Genomic DNA, 19,547 nt, shown 5'->3' on the forward strand with positions numbered 1-19,547 from the left:
AAATATTAATGTCACTTTTCTGTTGAGGTGCCCATACTTTTGCACCGGTCAAATTTTGGTTTAATGCATATTGCACATTTTCTGTTAGTACAATAAACCTCATTTCAATCCTGAAATATTACTGTGTCCATCAGTTATTAGATAGATCAAACTGAAATGGCTGCTGCAAACACCAAAATATTTAGAACTAAAAATGATTAAGATTAATAGGGGTGCCCAAACTTTTTCATAGGACTGTATATATATATATATATATATATATATATATATATATATATATATATTAGAATTCTGAATATTGTATTTTATAAAATATACAACTTTACCTTCTCCATGGTTGTATTAGTAATGCCATATACAGAAACAGGAAGATCAGACTGATTGTTATCTAATTTGTAGAAAAGTGACGCACACATTGCTGTATCCACTTCGCCTGGTATAGAAAATACCAGCTCAGTTTTACCGTTTTCCTTAAGAAACGCTGATGGAATACATTCTTGTACTAGCAAAGAAATCTCAGCAATATTTACATGTTCACTCTGGGAAAAAAAAGACTGAATATAAGTGAAAAGAAGGACAAGGCATTATATTGTCTGGGATTTTGTTTCGACATGTCTGTGTGAAAATGCAATACACTACCTTCTTGATTAGCGTTAGCTCACGGCCATGTCCATATTTTTTTTTAAGAAATGATGGAGAACCACAACATTGTAAGGTACCCTGCTGAATAATGGCAATTTGGTCACAGAGAAATTCAGTCTCATCTAGGTTATTGGTTGTGAAAATAATAGTACGCCCTGCAAATTATTAATAGAGGAAAAAATCTGTATTAATGGAAATAAACATGATCAATTCATAAACTTCATTATTTATAAGAAAATAGCCAAAATAAATCAATATAAACATAAATCCTTTGTTAATAGCTAGTTTTTGAAAGCATGTGTAGGAACGGAAAAATTGCCTTCCTGTTTTAGATTTCTGTTTTTGAAGCTGAGGCCCCACGTTGCAAAAACGCAACATTTTAGATTTTTTTTTTTTTTTTTTTTTTTAAAGCTAAAGGAAGGAGTGGATTGAACAGAAAGTAGAAGTATAAGAACTTCCTAAATATTTCTCATTTCTTTTGTAGCCAATCTTGGCTTTGGCAAAAAAACAAACAGTAAAATCTGCATAAAAAAAAGCTGCGTTTACATAACATGGGGCCTTATGCTTGGTTCACACATCAGTTTGCCATCCATCCGTTTGAATTCAGTTTGAGACTAAAAACGGACTGATGCACATACTGATTGTATACTGACACCTTTTTATGCTAGTAGCAAACGCTGCCCATCCCCTAGAGGACAGAGAAGGGGATTAAAAGTTCATTTGTAAACAGAGTAGAGATAAGGAGGACATATAATAATTGTCCTTATCTCATACAATAAATGTCCTTATCTCTACTCTGTTTACAATTTTCTACTTTTAATCCCCTTATCTGTCCTCACGGGTTTGCTATCAGCATAAAAAGCTGTCAGTATACAATCAGTATGTGTATCAGTCCGTTTTAAAGTCTCAAACTAAATTCAAACGGACGGATGGCATACTGATGCGTGAGCTAAGCCTTAGGCTGAGGCCCCACATTGCGGAAATGCAGCTTCTTTTGTTACAGATTTTGTTGCATTTTTTGGAGACAAAGCCAAGAATGGCTGCAAAAGGAATGGGTAATATATAAGAAGTTCTTATACTTCTCTCTTCTGCTCAATCTGTTCCTGACTTTGACTGAAAAAACCACAGCAAAATATGAAACAAAAAATGAGCTGTGTTTCCGTAACATGGGGCCTTAGCATAAGGGTAAGTTCACACACGGTTTTTTGGATCAGAACCTAAGACGGAAGCACTGCACCAGCATCCAGCTGCGCACTCTGCTCCGGATTAGGCCCAATGAATGGGCCTAGTCCAGAGGAGGGAGTGTCTTCAGGCTGAATCACGAGGTGACTCAGCCTGAAGAATGAGCATCTCGCTTGACCTGAGCAGCTCCCATTGATTTCAGTGGGAGCCATCTTTTTGGTCAGGGTTTTGAGGCGGATACAGCCTCAAAACCGTAACCAAAAAACTCTGTGTGAACTTACCCTAAGTCTTTGCCCCACATTGTGGAAAATATTTTTTTATTGCAGATTTTGCTGAGGTTTGTTTTAGCCAAAGCCAAAAGAGGATTGATCAGAAGAAAGAAATGTAAGTGCTACCTTTATATGTACCACTTTTTTATGGCCTGGGACTTGTCAGGAACCCAGCCATGATTTTCCTATTGTAGCTGTGTTATCAGGCAGAGACACTACATTTATGAGAAGACATCCTGGCTGATTTTCTGACCTTTAGAAAGTTTTTGTATTCATGGTCGTAACCACTGGGAACCGATCAAGACAACAACTTGTGACCACAAGATATTTTGAGAAAATCTTTAAAGCTCTGAAAAATGTTTACTCACTTATATTTGCAAAAATGTTTAACTTTTAATTATTTACAAATTTTCAAAATGGTTATGTACATGGGAATACCCCTTTAACAGGAAGAAAAAAAACATTGATATTAAATAAAGATAAGTATTGTTATAAGTATTGCTGTGTGAAAGAGGCCTTCTGTAATTTTGATCTTGATACTTCAATGCTATATGCAATCACCCTACTCTGTACTCTGTGCTGTGCTGTGTGGTACTACAGGCACACAAAACTGTAAACAATATTCCATGTATTTGACTACTGAATTATGCAACCTGAGACTCAACTATGGTTCATCATTTTCCCTTATAAATCATTTTGAGAGTAAGGCCGGGGCCCCACGGGACGGAAATGCTGCAATGGTGCATACACCGCAGGATAAATCACAGGGGCTTACAATAATGGTAAAGTGGATGAGATTCCTGCGAATCCCATGCCTACTTTGCATAAAAAATCACAATGTGGACACGCCGTGATTTCCAAAACCGGCGCAGTTTTGAAAATCGCAGCATGTCAATTATATCTACAGAAATGTTGGTAGTTTCCCCATAGGTATAATTGTAACAGAAAGTCCACAGAGGAAAACTCTGCAAACTTTCTGTCTAAAGCGCTGTGGGAAGAACTGCGATGCGTTGTCCTCACGTTTTTTCCCGGAGCGATTTATTGCTGCGGGACGTCCTGTGGGGCCTTAGCCTAAAGAGTAAATTTTAAATAGAAAATAATAATACATTAAACTATACAAATTTGACAATAACATTACATTTAGACACTGAAAGGTTAATATTAGCAGTTTTTAGCTTTTTGATTAAAGCAAGTGTTTTTTCTAATGTCCTGAGGGGTAATATTCTTATCATCAATGCCAGTGTAATTAATTAATTTGTATGCCACTTGTTAATCTTCACAAGACACTGATGAAATTTACATAACTAACAAGAACCGTGTAAACAAGATATGTTCAATTTTATACTGTTGTCTCATAATTTCAATAGGCTATATTAATATCAGGCTTCCCATTGTAGAAGAGTCATTTGATTTCACGTGTTTAATGAAATATAACATTTTTCAGAGGATACATATGTAATTACTAGAGATGAGCGAACACTGTTCGATCGAATACATATTCAATCAAATATCAGGCCGTTCAGGGTAAAAATTTGTATCCCCTCCCACCTCCCCTGGTGCTTTTTTGCACAATAGCTGTGCAGGGGAGGTGGGACAGGAACTACAACAACGGAGGCATCGAAAAAAAAATTGGAAAAAGTAATTGGCTGGCTAAATCAGGTGACCTCCAATTTATACGTGGATGGTGGATTTAACATTCGATTAATTTGAGACTGTGAACTATGTTACTGTGAGACAGGGATAGATCTACAGGCAGGGTTAGCTAGGGATTACCTTTATTTAGGTGGGAATGTCACTCACCCAGCTCTTTGGGGCTCTATCTGGTCGGGATCCCTGTCAGCTTGCGATATGCGCAAGCTGACTTTTTCCCATAGGAATGCATTGACCAGCGTTGATTGGCCGAATGCCATATAGAGTACAGCATTCGGCTAATCAACGCTGGTTCTGCCGGAAGATGTAGCAGTGCTGGCTGTGCGCTGAGCTCGGCTGCATCTCCGGAGTAGCCGAGCTCAGCGCATGGCCAGCTCTTCTTCATCTCCGATGTAGCAGTGCTGGCCGTTCGCTGAGCTTGACTGCATCTTTGGAGTACCCGAGCTGAGCGCATGGCCAGCACTGCTACATCTCGGCATAGGAATGCATTGACCAGCCTTGATTGGCCGAATGCCATACAGAGTATGGCATTCGGCCAATCAACGCTGGTTCTGGCGGTGGAGGCGGAGTCTAAGATAGGTCCACAGCAGTCTCCACTCTGTCTCCTCACAGACGAGCCTCCGGCAGAACCAGCGTTGATTGGCTGAATGCTGTACTCTGTATGGCATTCGGCCAATCAACGCTAGTCAATGCATTCCTATAGGAAAAAGTCAGCTCCCGCATATCACAAACTGACAGGGATCCCGACATAATACAGTGACTTGGGCTTGTTAGATGCCCCCAGACATGCTTCCCCCGCTGTCCCAGTTGCATTCCAGGGTGATGGCATCATTTCCTGAGGTGTGATAGTGGACTTGGTGACTCTCCTGAGTCGAATGGTGGGATCCTCTGAAACGAAGTATTTTTCCCCATAGACTATAATGGATTTTGATATTCATTCAAATAGTTGAATATTGAGCAGCTATTCGGAACAAATATCAAATATTTTACTGTTCGCTCATCTCTAGTAATTACATTTGCCTCACAATGGCACTGCAGGTTTTACTTGTTTTGGGCACTGAGGAATTGTTCTAAAGGCTCTAGCAACATGACAATGAGAAATGGCCAAGTAAGGCCTATTAGCCTTCACACAACAAAAAAAAGGATAATACCCATGTTAACTTTATTAAAGTAAGTTAGTCCTTATTTCTATTGGAATCATATGTCTCATCTATTTCAATTTGAAGACTGAAAGTTTTTTTGATCATGGAAGTATACATTTTAGAGACAACCCTGTCTTTCTCTTTACCCCCAGTTATGAAAGTATAGGCTTCAAAATATGATTAATCCTTCCATGGATAATTATCTTACAATGGCCAATTCCAACTGATAAACATGGAGCCAATGTTCAGTTTGTTACAAAGCATACCAGGTTTGTATAACAGTGAATTTACAAAAAGGATCCTCGATAAATGAGTTGGGAAACTCTTTGTAACATCTCTGTCTGTTCGGGTCTCTGTGCCACCCTCTGCTCGTGTGCTGTGGTGCAGGAGGTGTGTGCAGTTTGATAATTTGCTTAAAGTTTTTAGTTTATCTTTGGGCATTGAGATTTTGCCACTTGACACACCTCTATCTGTTACTGGAGCGGATTCTACTCCACTGGCCAGGGGTAAAGTTCATTTTAAAAAACCCTTAATCTCCTTGCAAGTGGGCTCAACACAAACAGAAGTCATAAATTTCTTTGTTATGGAAAAATTGTCTTCTGATATCAATTTGGAGCTCCCTTGGTTGAACCTCCATAACCATATATTTGATTGGGGTAAAAAGGAGTTAGTAAAGTGGGGAGATCAGTGTTCATCTCACTGTATTGCTTTACATTCTTTAGATTGTGTCAGTGAGGAGAAGGTCTCAGCTACTAAAAGTTGGGAATGCCCCTCCGGTATTAAAACCTGGTGGTATCAGAAACGCCAGGAGTATAAGAAAGGTTTGCCTGGTTCTCAAGCATCTGTGGTTCAAGCAGAACTAAAATACAAGGCAGGGAAAAATCAGAATCCCTCTAGAACTGGTTTGTCTGGTGAGGGTTCGGTGGCCCCTCATAAAAGGGGAGGAATGTAACATCTCCGTCTGTTCGGGTCTCTGCGCCACCCTCTGCTCGCGTGCTGATGCGCAGGAGGTGTGTGCAGTTTGATAATTTGCTTAAAGTTTTTAGTTGCACTGTGTGAACACGGCTTTAGTTCTGTGATTGTATTTGCACCACACCCGTCTTCTGCCCTTGTTGCCTTGTTGTCAGGTCAGGTTCTTCCTCACCTATTTCGTCTTGGCTCTCATTCACATCAGTGCTTGATATTGCCTTGTGCGTACTTGCTTTTTGCTGTCACTATCCTTGCTTGCATTCTAATCCTTGACCTCTGGCTTTCCCTACTGACTATTCTTTGGACTCCGATTTGGCACTGCATTGCTTGACTGTTTACTGACCCTTGGCTAGCTGACCTCCCTTTGTTGTTGTCCGTCTTGTCTGAGTTTTGTGTCTCACATATACAGGAAGGGACCGTCTTCGTGGTTGCCGCCTATTACGTAGGATAGGGCCTGGCAATAGGAAGGGACAGTTGGGGGCTTCAGCTTAGGGATCACTGTCTCTTGTGTCCCGCCCCAGGGTTTTCAACAGCTACTGGGAAATTGCTGTCCTAGCAATTCCCTAACACTCTTCTAATTCCCTTTAAACCATAATTCCTTTTTCAAGAAGTTGTTGGTATTTGGTAGAAGTATATTGCTCCACAGTGGAGTGATATTAATAAATCCTTTATCATATTCACTCTTACATTCTGAAAACTACAACTTGTGCATCAAAGCCCAATCTCCAATCTTGACTTTATTTGAGGGTCCAACTCTAACAATTCACACATATTAAAAAATAAAAAGGACCTTAATTGTCCCCCATCGATTAGGCATTTATCCTCCATCATTTAGGTGAATACTAATAATAGTGTAGTAACATTTGGTGACTTACGGGTGACATCTCTGACTAATCGTTTACATTTCCTTTAAAAAGAAAAAAAAACACCTATCAGAACGACACAAACAGACAGTAAATGATGGCTATTAGTTACTGTCCGTTATAAGTCTGTTGGCCATAGATGTTAAAAAAATAACAGACAATTACTATCCGTTTTTTCAAACAGACAGAAAAGTCCTGCATAAGGGATTTTTTTGTTCGCTTCTAAAAACGGACATGGTTTTAAACGGACAATAAAGGACACAAACGGACACTGAAGGACACAAGATAAAATCCCATTGAAATGAATGTAAATTGCAAACAGACCAGCTAGTGTCCGTTGCTAAAATCTTGTACGGACAATAGCCACGGACGCTGCTGCTGCTGAGCGGACACCAACGGTAGAGGAAAAAAATGTCACATCACAGGGAGTCGAACTGGGGTTCTGAAAGTCCCTTGAGCCTTCTCCACTTGCATGATTTTCACTCCATTCACTGCTATGAAGTGAATGGAGCAATGGTCATGCATGCACTTTCTGGAACCTTACTATTGTTGACTATTGATTCTATCCTTGGGATAGGCCATCAATTACAGATCAGTGAGGGTCTAACAACCAACACCCCACCATAATAAATTTTGGCCCAGATTGATCCCATCTGTTGCCTATGCCACACTCAGTTTTTAGAAAAGCGGTATGACCAGTGTAAAGTAAAAAAGTTAATATTTTTGCACATACAAACCTAAAATTGAGATTTTTTTGCACCATAAAACTAGTAAAGATTCAATAAATTCTCTGCAGTGTTTCACAATTTTTGGGGGATTGAAAGTAAGGTTAAGCAACTATTAAGCTGATGTTATTACTCAGTTTCACAATAAGTGATGTATATAATACCCTCTTTCTTCTTAAGCATAATATCCCAAATTCTTCGTCGGGAACATGGATCCACACCACTAGTAGGTTCATCAAGGACAACCGTCTTTGTATTGCCAATAAATGCAATAGCAACAGAAAGTCTTCGTTTCATGCCTCCTGATAAAGAGTAGCTATATTTCATATGATATTTGGAAAGTCCCACATCTTTTAGGACTCTAAAAACAGAAAAAAATAGTTTGCAATTTTAATTCTGAAACCAAAAAAATAGATATTTAAGGTAAAATCAAACAAATCCATTTCATACACATTCATATTTCAATCTTTTAGTTAACTTTGATGAAGTTCTGTGAAATTGGATGGCTAGGTTAGTTTTAGACCATATAGAAGCAGATTTTAGTGGGCTGCTGCAAAAAGCATTGTGGGAAAAACCTGTGGCGGCAATGCATTGTTGTTTTTCCCCCATTGCTTTTCACAAAGTTTGCAGAGATTTCTGCTGTGGACTTTCTGCTTCAATTATACTTACAGGGAAACTGACAGCATTTCCGTAGATACAATTGACATGCTGCAATTCCCCAAACCGGAGTTTTGGAAATTGCAATGTGTCCGCTGCGTGTATTTTACTACACTTTGGGGATGCGATTTGCTAGAATCCCATCCACCACAAAGTGAATGTAAGATGCCACTTTTTTCACAGAGTTTTTGTTTGCACCATGTGGAGTGTCAGACAAAAGGCTGGATTCACACTGTGGTTTTTCAATGTGTTATTCTGGCTCGTCATAAAAAATGGACTGAAACACTGACTGAATAATGGAGGCAGATGGAGCAGCCTCTGTTCTCATCTGTCACTATTCACTCTAATGTTACAAACGAGATAGAATCTTCTGTCATGTAAGTTTATTTTAAAAGCTGCATACATTACTTTATATTCCATTTAAGAAAAATAGTAAAGCTCTCGTCTATCTTAACATTTGAGTGAATTATATAAAAGAGCACGGGGCAGCTTTTTTTTTATTGACTTTATTAATGAGAATATCTCCTACACCCCCACCACTTATCATGGTCCTGGTATCTTCAGTCTAGGCTCTTGGTACTGGTTTTCCATGGTATCAGCTACAATTTTGTCAGATCCAAAGTAAACAAACTAAATCTTATGACGAGTTTCACTAAACCATGCAGATAGTCAATGTGCTTGGATTTGGTTTTGATCATTTCATTGCTGGCACGTTTAATACATCCTGGATTGTCTTTACAGTTGGTTGAGTTAGATATTCTAGATTGAGCTGCAGTGACATATTTTAGGCCTCGTTCACATCAGCGTTGGTAATCCATTCGGGGGAGTCCTCATGGGGTCCACACGAACGGACTACCGAATGCATTTGCAAGCAGTGTGCAGTGAAAGCACACGGACCCCATAGACTATAATGGGGTCCGTGTGCTTGCAGCAAGATCTCCACAGGGGACATGCGGACAGGAAAGTAGTTAACAATCTACTTTCCTGTCTGCATGATTCGTGTGGAGATCTCGCAGCAAGCACACAGACCCCATTATAGTCTCTGTTGCGGGGGCCTTAGCCTCAAAACTATATCAGAAAATCACATGTTATATGGACACAGACTGGACTGGAGATGTATGTCATTACTTGTTGAAACTAGGAGAAAGTCCAAATTCTTAGTTTAGAAGAAAGAAAATATCAGTTGTGTTATTATCAAGAGAAGTGAGGCCTCGTTAACATCTGCATTGGTAATTCATTTGGGGGAGTCCTCATGGGGACGCCCCAAACAGACTACTGAACCAATTTGCAAGTAGTTAACAGTCTCTACAAAGTGGATTCGATTCTAGCAAATCCCATTCAGACATTGCAGAAAAATACCTGCAGCCGAAATGCTGCAATTTCCAAAACCATTGCATTTTTTGGAAGTTGCAGCATGTCAATTATAACTAAGGAAATGATGGTGGTTTCCCTATAGGGATTACTAAAGCAGAAAGTCTGCAGAGTTTCATCGTTTTAAAACCAGAGTTTTACTTTCTGTGAAAAGCGTTACGGAAAAACCTTGACATGTTTCCCCTGCGGTTCTTCAAGCAAAACTTTTTAGCTGCGGCACACTATGTGGGACCTTAACCTAAGATTCAATACAAGAATCAGAACTTTTTGATACTTCTACTGAGGCAGATGTTAAATTATTTTTGTGAAGGGTAACATTACCTTCCTACCAAAATGCATGTGCAGATTATTTTCCTATTCTAGTGTGATTTACACAGAGGAACCCTGATCAGAGTTAGACTAGAAATGCTGCTTTCTCTCCTCATATTTCCACCAAAATTCCTTAGAGTCTTCCAAATAAATATCAGAAGAAGTCTTTGACTGCTGGAGCTCTTGGCCCAGTTCAGAAATGAAGAGGCTTCCTCAATAGATGATACACATCCACAATAAGCTGCCAGTATCTGAGCTACTGACACATCTTGGCTGCGGGGATGGATGAGGTAATCTGTGATATCATAGCACTGGTTAGACAATCTGTTCAGTATTTGTAATGAAGAATTCTAAAACCCTAGAAACCAAAAGCCCGCCAAACAACTCTGCTGGATAGTGACAGAGCCTTAAATAGTATCTGTCACAAACACACCATATGTAACAAGAATTTAAGAGGTATATAGTATACTACACTGCAGGGATTAATTTATTCACATAGTTAATACTGTGATCTTTCAGAATTGTATTAGTACAAAATATATTATGAATATTATTTAGGGATTCATCCATTTCATTTTGCATGCTTACATGTTGACCTCATACACACTGCAAAGCAACGTTGACCTAACAACCTACCAAGTTAATTCAATACCAAAAAATTACACACAAAATCTATAATGGAAATGTAGATATTTTGTTAACATTAGTCTTAAAATACATTAAAAAAAAGTAAAATGGTGAAAGGTGCTGAGGCTGCAGGATATCAAAGAATTTCATAATATACCAACCCATAATATTAAACAATATGAACTACGTAATAGCACACAATCTGTTTAACAGTATGGGTTGGAATTACATGTTTTGCCTTTTTCCAACAACAATTTTAAAATCTCGCTAGAGGTGTTCACTTGGTATTTAGATCTGAACTCATTGCTGGCCACTTCAGATCTTTGTGAAAATGGTGGTGAAAATTAATTAAGGCATCCTCAGAGCTAGAAACAGCATTGTTACATGGTCCACTCACTGAGTTGTAGGTCAGAGGCCACATTGAGCCTGCGGCCTACAAGCTACTTGGGATAAAGGGTAAGTAGGTCTGGCCCCTCCCGTTCCATCCTACTTCAGGTGCATATACTGTGCACCTGGAGGAGAAGGAGTGTGTTCAAGGATCAGACAGGTAAGTAATGACCTAATACTGCTATAAGGGGGACCAGAGAAGGGGCCACTGTATGGCCCATATAGTGGCCCCTTCAATATTACCTCCCATACAGTAGCCAATTCTCTGTGCCCCCCCCCAGTGATGGAGGCCAATATCCTGTGGAGGGGTGGGGCATTAAAGGTTATGAGGCATCAGGAGGGGAATATTAAAGGGGTTATCTTGGCTTATTTTTTATGGTCTATTTTCCACAGCATAAACACCTGATGAGAAGAGAGTCAATACCTGGTCCCCAGACCGAGCAGCTGTACTGAGTCACTTTTTTTTATGTAGATTGTAAGCCCCATATAGGGATCACAATGTACACTTTTTTTCTATCAGTATGTCTTTTGTAGAATGGGAGGAAATCCACGCAAACACGGGGAGAACATACAAACTCCTTACAGATGTTGTCCTGGCGGGTTTCAAACCCAGGACTTCAGCGCTGCAAGGCTATGGTGCTAACCACTGAGCCACCATGCTGCTGTACTGTGTCACTTCTGTCACTGCACAATACAAGGCCGGAAGCATAAAGCTCCATCCACTGTATAGGGGCCCAGCACTTTCAGTGCTATTCAGTACTTATTAAAGTCAGTGGGAGCTGAGCTGCAGTCAAGGTGCTGGACTGGTATCCAGTGAGTGGAGCTTTTTGCTTCTAATGCCATAGTATGTTCAGGACGGGAGCTGGAAGTGGGTCCATACAGCTGATGGGGCCTTTAAAGAGGGTGTCCATAAATTTGAGAGACCCCCTATAGCAGGCCAAGTGTAAATTGGTTTCATGAGAATTTTAGAGTGCCAAATTAGGGATATTTATTTATATAACATGCTATTTTATATAACATATGTTTATGTTTTATCATCTACTTGTTGTGTAGTAAAAGTCTGATAGATAGATAGATAGATAGATAGATAGATAGATAGATAGAATAAATGTATTGTGCTTGGTGTCTGACATTAGGGTGAAGCATATACTGTATAGATGTGGGGGGGATTTGTATATACACACACACATGTGCTTCAGTCTAATGTCAGACACCAACCACAATACATTTACAGCACTCCATCACAAAGTAATATAAGGCTGTATATTTTTTACAATTTAGTAAAAATCTTTTTTTAAAGTTTTCAAACGTATTCAAAAAAATGTTCACAGAAGAAGTTATTCATATTAACAATAATTTGGTAAGAAGTAAACTATGTTTAGCTATATAGTATGTATTTATACTGACTGTTTTACTTCTTCATCCAGTTGTCTTTTTGACCACATGGGCATTCTTAAGGATCCAAATAAAAGAACATGCTCTTTTACAGTCAGATTATTGAAAAGAACATCATATTGTGGACAAACACCCATCTCCAGTCTAATGGATGAAAGTTCTGTTTCCATATCTTTCCCATTCACATAGATTTTTCCCAGTGTTGGTAAATAAAGCCCATTCAACAATGACCTGAGAAATATAAAAAAATATATATTAAATCATCTTTTCTTTTATTCAATACCTCCATGTAAAATCTTAATCACTTTGCTATATATAATTCTACAGGTTAATGGTATGTTAACACTAATGTTATTACAGTCCATTGCTCTCGCCTGGATAATAAATAATGATAGTGTGAACCCACTCTTTATTGTTTTAATAGATAGCAATTTTAAAAAATTGTTATTATTTTAATCAAAGCAAATTCTAAACCAAGAGCAAATATAGTGGGGTATCTGAAAGAATTGTTTTCAGATAACTTTCTATTAAGTTTTATATGCGTACCAAAATAATTGCATACATTGTGTCAGATAGTATTACCAATAGAGATGAGCGAACAGTGTTCTATCGAACACATGTTCGATCGGATATCAGGGTGTTCGCCATGTTCGAATCGAATCGAACACCGCGTGGTAAAGTGCGCCAAAATTCGATTCCCCTCCCACCTTCCCTGGTGCCTTTTTTGCACCAATAACAGCGCAGGGGAGGTGGGACAGGAACTACGACACCGGGGGCATTGAAAAAAATTGGAAAAAGTCATTGGCTGCCGAAATCAGGTGACCTCCATTTTAGACGAATAGTGGATTTCAAATCCGGGTCATATGAGAATGTGAACTTTGTGACTATGAGACAGGGATAGCTGTACAGGCAGGGATAGCTAGGGATAACCTTTATTTAGGGGGGAATGTTATTAAAAATAACTTTTTGGGGCTCTATCGGGTGTGTAATTGTGATTTTTGTGAGATAAACTTTTTCCCATAGGGATGCATTGGCCAGCGCTGATTGGCCGAATTCCGTACTCTGGCCAATCAGTGCTGGCCAATGCATTCTATTAGCTTGATGAAGCAGAGTGTGCACAAGGGTTCAAGCGCACCCTCGGCTCTGATGTAGGAGAGCCGAGGGTGCACTTGAACCCTTGTGCAGCCTCGGCTCTGCTACATCAGAGCCGAGGGTGCGCTTGAACCCTTGTGCACACTCTGCTTCATCAAGCTAATAGAATGCATTGGCTAGCGCTGATTGGCCAATGCATTCTATTAGCCCGATGAAGTAGAGCTGAATGTGTGTGCTAAGCACACACATTCAGCACTGCTTCATCACGCCAATACAATGCATTAGCCAGTGCTGATTGGCCAGAGTACGGAATTCGGCCAATCAGCGCTGGCTCTGCTGGAGGAGGCGGAGTCTAAGGTCGGACCTGAATGGAGACTGGTGTGGAGCGATCTTAGACTCCGCCTCCTCCAGCAGAGCCAGCGCTGATTGGCCGAATTCCGTACTCTGGCCAATCAGCACTGGCTAATGCATTGTATTGGCGTGATGAAGCAGTGCTGAATGTGTGTGCTTAGCACACACATTCAGCTCTACTTCATCGGGCTAATAGAATGCATTGGCCAATCAGCACTGGCCAATGCATTCTATTAGCGTGAACTGAGTTTGCACAGGGGTTCTAGTGCACCCTCCGCTCTGCTACATCAGATTGCTACATCTGATGTAGCAGTGCCGAGTGTGCATCAGATGTGTAGTTGAGCAAAACTGACTCAGCACTGCTAAGTCTCTGCATTCGCATAGGAATGCATTGGCCAGCCTTCGGCCAATCAGCGCTGGCTCTGCCGGAGGAGGCGGAGTCTAAGGTCGGACCTGAATGGAGACTGGTGTGGAGCGATCTTAGACTCCGCCTCCTCCAGCAGAGCCAGCGCTGATTGGTCGAGTTCCGTAGTCTGGCCAATCAGCACTGGCCAATGCATTTCTATGGGGAAAAGTTAGCTTGCGAAAATCGCAAACTGACAGGGATTTCCATGAAATAAAGTGACTTTTATGCCCCCAGACATGCTTCCCCTGCTGTCCCAGTGTCATTCCAGGGTGTTGGTATCATTTCCTGGGGTGTCATAGTGGACTTGGTGACCCTCCAGACACGAATTTGGGTTTCCCCCTTAACGAGTTTATGTTCCCCATAGACTATAATGGGGTTCGAAACCCATTTGAACACTCGAACAGTGAGCGGCTGTTCGAATCGAATTTCGAACCTCGAACATTTTAGTGTTCGCTCATCTCTAATTACCAACAAAGAACATCAACTGGAAAGGAATAATCGTTGATTATGATGTTAATCTGTTTTTCATTAGTCATAAAAGCAGCACAATACTATGTATTCCTGCCCTTGTGTGCTGGTAGGACTGGCAGAATTTTTAATTAACATATTTAATTGTAGGACAACACCCCTATAAAAGGGCAAAAGAGAGCTCATTCACAGAGGAGGGATTGACATGTACACCCATAGGAATATAAAACATAATTTTTATTTTTACTATTAAAAAAGAGACCTCACCCCATGTGTCAATTATAAAGAAAGAACAATATTACCTGAAGCTTGTTCTGCTGTTCGGAATGATTCATGCAGGCAGTGCGCGGTAAGCACACGGAGCCCTTTATATGCTATGGGGTCCGTGTGCTTAACTGTCCAGCACTTGCAGTTGCGCTGCTATTCTGTAGGGGGGGTCCTCCTACAGAGTCCTTCCGGACGGGAGGCAAGCGCTAATGTGAACCGGCCCAAGTCTATGGGGTCCGTGCGCTTTAACTGCACAGTGCTCCTCCTCAACACTCTCCTATTGCTACTCGTGGACTTGGTGACTCTCCTTTAGTCGAATAGTGGTTTCCCCTGAAACCAGCATTTTTTCCCATAGACTATAATGGGATTCGATATTCGATCAAGTAGTCGAATATTGATGCTCTACTCGAAATGAATATCGAATCTCGAATATTTCACTACTCACTCATCTTTTCTCAAAAGGCAAAGACCAACTCTCAGCAAAGGTTGAATGGGCTCTGATGAACTCAGGTGGTGTTAACCCCTGAGAGCAAAAAGAAGTTTTAATGGCTTCCTTAATCCATTTTGATAAGGAGGGTTTGGAAGCTTTGAGACCTTTGTCTCTACCATATTAATTAAGAGGCTCTCCGATCTTCTGTAGGACCATATACGCAGAAGACAAATTTGGACACACCTTACTACATTAATTGTATGGAGTTTTTCCTCCTCAGAAGAAGATGGAGCTGGAAAAAAAACTTGTAAGGAGACAACCTGGTTGACACTAGCCCAGAAGGACACTTTAGGTTTAAACCCAGGATGAAAACTGTGTTGTACCCTATTGGAAAAAAATGAAATATATGACTCTGCAGAAGAAAAGCCTGTAACTCTCCCACTTTTTTTGCTGGTGATAGCTAGCAAAAAGGTGGTTTTGAAAGCTAGAAACTTGAGATTAACTTCCTCCAATGGTTCAAATGGTGGGCAGCAGAGATCAGAAAGAACTGTGAGCAGATCCCAATGTGGAACGAGAGCTGCAACCACTGGCCTAAGTCTCATAGCACCCTTAAGAAATCTGGAAATTAATGGTCTCTGTGACAATCAACTGTCTAAGCAGGCAGATAGGGCTGAAATCTGTGCCTTAAGTGTGGCAGGGGAAAGGCCCTTATCCCAGCCATCCAGAAGAAAATTTAGAATCACTCCCAGAGAAGGATTAGGACTTTTCACTTCCTGCCTGGAGCACCACTTCTTGAAGACATTACTTAGCCTTAGGTTTTATTGGTGGATTCTGCTCTGGCGCAGGAAAACGTCTTCAGGAGGGCTAGATTCCCATAGAGACTAACCAACCTCCTGGCTGTCAGGTTGAATCTCCTGAGATCCTGGCACTTCTGAGTTCCCTGAGAAATGAGGTTCTGGATTGGGGGAAGCTTCCAATAGATCCCTTGATTCATTAGCATGAGTTGGGAAAACCAAGCCAGAATGATAGAATGGCTATAACAGATGCTTGGTCCTGTCTGTATTTCATCAATACCTTTGGTATCATGGAGACTGGAGGGAACAAAATGGCTATACTTCCTGTTATCGCAAAGGTGACCACCACAACTGTAAACCACTTTATTGTCTACTGTGGTCCAGAACTGAACTTTGAAATAACTGACCCATAGACAAGTCCTTTTACGCATTTTGACTCCCACTGGTATGTGAATCTTGTGCTACTATATTTGAAAGTCATTGTATAAGGAATCCATCTGTTTTTGGAAAACATTTGCGTATATGCAATTTATATACCGTATTAAGCAGACTTTATTGTCCAACTGTATATCCCCTTTTGACATCCCATTTTCCAGTATACATCAGGCTCCTATAGCCCCATATAGGTAGATGTAGTTTTTACATATGTAGCAGCTGTCGACATAACCTCCAAGACACACTATGGCAATAGCGTTGCCCTCATTCATAGTGAATGAGAATACAGTGCAAAAGCATGTCATGTAGTGGTGCCCTACGCTATTGACATAACATCACTTAGGTTATGTTGGCAGCTGCTACATCTGTCAAATATTTTTATAGCAGTCTATGGCAGACATATACAGGACCATAGACATGCATCTGATTCTGCTCAGTACGTCACAAAAACTGAATACAATTTGAATCTGTAGAATTTGTTGCTATAGCTAGAAATGAGCAAATTGAAGCTGACAAAGTGGAATACGATCCAAATTTCAGGAAATATTTAATTTGCATCGTATCCAAATTTTCTCTTCGTGGTAACAAGTCATATTTTTTCTAAAATGGCTACTGCACATGTTAGGACATTGGGCAAGGAACTCTGAGAATGTGGGATCACCCACAAATGTTATGCTTGCAACCAATCAGCAGCCAGCCAACCCTATGATGTCACAGCCTCACAGCCCTGTAACCCATTTGCTACCGCCCATGGCATTTGTAACTGACAGCTAACACCCTGCCCCATAACCTCTGGTTGAAGCACAGCTCCAAACAGTGAGTTTAACCCCTTGGATGCTGCGGCAAGACCGGGGGGGGGGGGGGGGTTGGGAGGGTATTTTTTATTCAGTATTTTGTATTTGTAATTAAAATACTTTTAGGAAGTATTTTACGTATTTTAATTACTGTCTAAATTCAAAACAAATGATGTAATGTAAATAACCCACCTCACCGCACTTAAAAAAAACAAAACACCAGCACGAGTCACATCATCACTCTCGTTTCTCGTGCGAGGTGCAACGAGAGGAGGGAAAATTCCAGTGCATTCCAGCATCGCAAGTTCGCTTTGTAGTAAAGTATGATTTATTTTTAGTTTTTAATCATCCTGATCGCGTAATCCATTCTGTAAAATTACTTAAAAAATTTATGAAAATTGTAATACCAGTGAAGGGGATGCAACCGACAATGATTCAGATCTAGAAGACCCAAATCTCTCTGCAATTTTGGATGGAACTATTTTCAAAAATAACAAGACTAAATCCGAAGCGGCAGGGGCATGACAAAAAGTGTCTGCTTACTGTTGGACAGCATCATATTATTGTTTGTATTTTCTATTTCACTTTGTCAATAAACTCAGAATTGAAAAAAAAAAAAAGTGTATGCTTACTGTAAGGCCTGTCCAAACAAGTTACTCACGGGTCAAATAAACTCAACATCCAACTTCATTAAGCACTTAAGGGTAAGTTATTTATTTACATCATGGTTTGGTTTTTATTTTACAATCGCCAACCCCGAAGCAAATTTTTAAAACCGGACATACGGTTTAGGGATGCGTGAGTTGAAAGTGATAAAAGTCTTTTCCTTTTTTTTTTTTGGCCAACTTATTTTTCACCACACTATTAAAAATTAAAATAAAAATCCGATTTCAAATTAAAAATTAAGAATAATTATCTAAAATATTTAAAAAAACTAAATTAATATCCTTTTTTAAAACAAGTAAAATACGTTCAAAGAATTTTCTCACATGTCCCGAGATTCACGAGAACTGACGAGAATCTCGCCCATGCTGCGTTAACTTGTTAATTTATTAATGATAAAAACGAACAATTTCTACATTTTTAACATGTTATTTACTTGTTTTTTTAGAAAGTAGAAAGTATCTGATCGGGAATATATTACTGTATGATTGTGTAATGAAATATAGTAAATTTGCTTCTTTTAGCCTATGTTCAATTGTTCCGATTTTTGTTTTTATAAAATTTTTTGTTTACATTTTTCAAGTATTTTAGTATTTTTAAAATACTTTTGAAGTAGTATTTACCATTTCTATTTAAAATACTTCGGGATGAAAGTATTTAGTATTTGTATTTAAAATAAATAATAAAAGAAATATTTTGTATTTTGTATTTAAAATACTCTCCCAAAGTATTTTCCCAAACACTGGTGCTGATATACATCTTCTGCAGACTGGGGTCTGGCCAGTGACCCCGGGCTGCTAGTAGCCCCCAGTACCTGGTTGATCCTGTCCAGAAGTGAGGAAGTCAGCCAATGCATTTGCATAGGCTGACTTCGTCTATAGACTCCAATACACGTGTATTGCAGTCTATAGTGCGATCAGTGCATTGCTGGTTCAGGTCCCCTAGTGGGACATCACTAGAAACCACTGCAAGGCACAGTGCTCTACACCACTATACAGGCTCTCTGCAGCCAGGAAATAGATGTTGTTTTAACGTGAGTCACCGCAAATTAATTTGGATCAAATCTTATTGGAAAAAAGCTACTAAACTGAATTTTTGAAAAATTTGCTCATCTCTAGTTATAACTCTTCTGGATTACTTCAGATACATCATCTTCCAATGCAAAGAGAACACTAATTTCGATATGTTATTAGACAGACTTTTCTTGTGAAGTAAACTTACAAAATTGTTGTTTTTCCAGCACCATTTGGACCCAAGATAGCAGTAATTTGATTTTCATAAAAGCGGAGACTTAAACCTTTGATTGCCATTTTGTTGTTTGGATATATTTTATTAACAGATATGAAAGTTACTCCATTGTTCACTGAAGGTGATGATTCCTTTCTGCCTTTTTTCAGATTTTCATCCAACGATCCTATTGTGTTGACAGAGTATAAAGTGAAAAATGAAATCATGCTCCTCTGGTTAAACTTAATAAGTAAAGTTATTTTTATCATTATTATTATCTTTACTGTATATAGCGCCAACATATTCCACAGCACTTTACAAATAAGAGGACATATGAACAGACTCATGCAGTCTAATTAGTAGAGATGAGCGAGTAGTATTCGATCGAGTAGGTATTCGATTGAATATTACGGTATTCGAAATACTCGTACT

At 39.6% G+C, this 19,547-nt stretch overlaps 1 protein-coding gene across 1 annotated transcript in view; it reads right to left on the reverse strand.

Annotated features, from left to right (window-relative positions):
• Positions 1 to 19,547, reverse strand: part of ABCA13 (ATP binding cassette subfamily A member 13) — a 369,133-nt gene that overhangs the window by 26,169 nt on the left and 323,417 nt on the right. The window contains exons 26-28 of the mRNA XM_075271925.1: positions 19,110 to 19,302; positions 12,201 to 12,419; positions 7,607 to 7,803 (exon numbers count right to left, since the gene is read on the reverse strand). Coding sequence (XP_075128026.1) covers positions 7,607 to 7,803; positions 12,201 to 12,419; positions 19,110 to 19,302 — 609 coding nt within the window. The remainder of the gene's footprint in view (positions 1 to 7,606; positions 7,804 to 12,200; positions 12,420 to 19,109; positions 19,303 to 19,547) is intronic.

The sequence above is a fragment of the Leptodactylus fuscus genome, chromosome 4 (assembly GCF_031893055.1).
Source record: "Leptodactylus fuscus isolate aLepFus1 chromosome 4, aLepFus1.hap2, whole genome shotgun sequence".
Taxonomy (NCBI): domain Eukaryota; kingdom Metazoa; phylum Chordata; class Amphibia; order Anura; family Leptodactylidae; genus Leptodactylus; species Leptodactylus fuscus.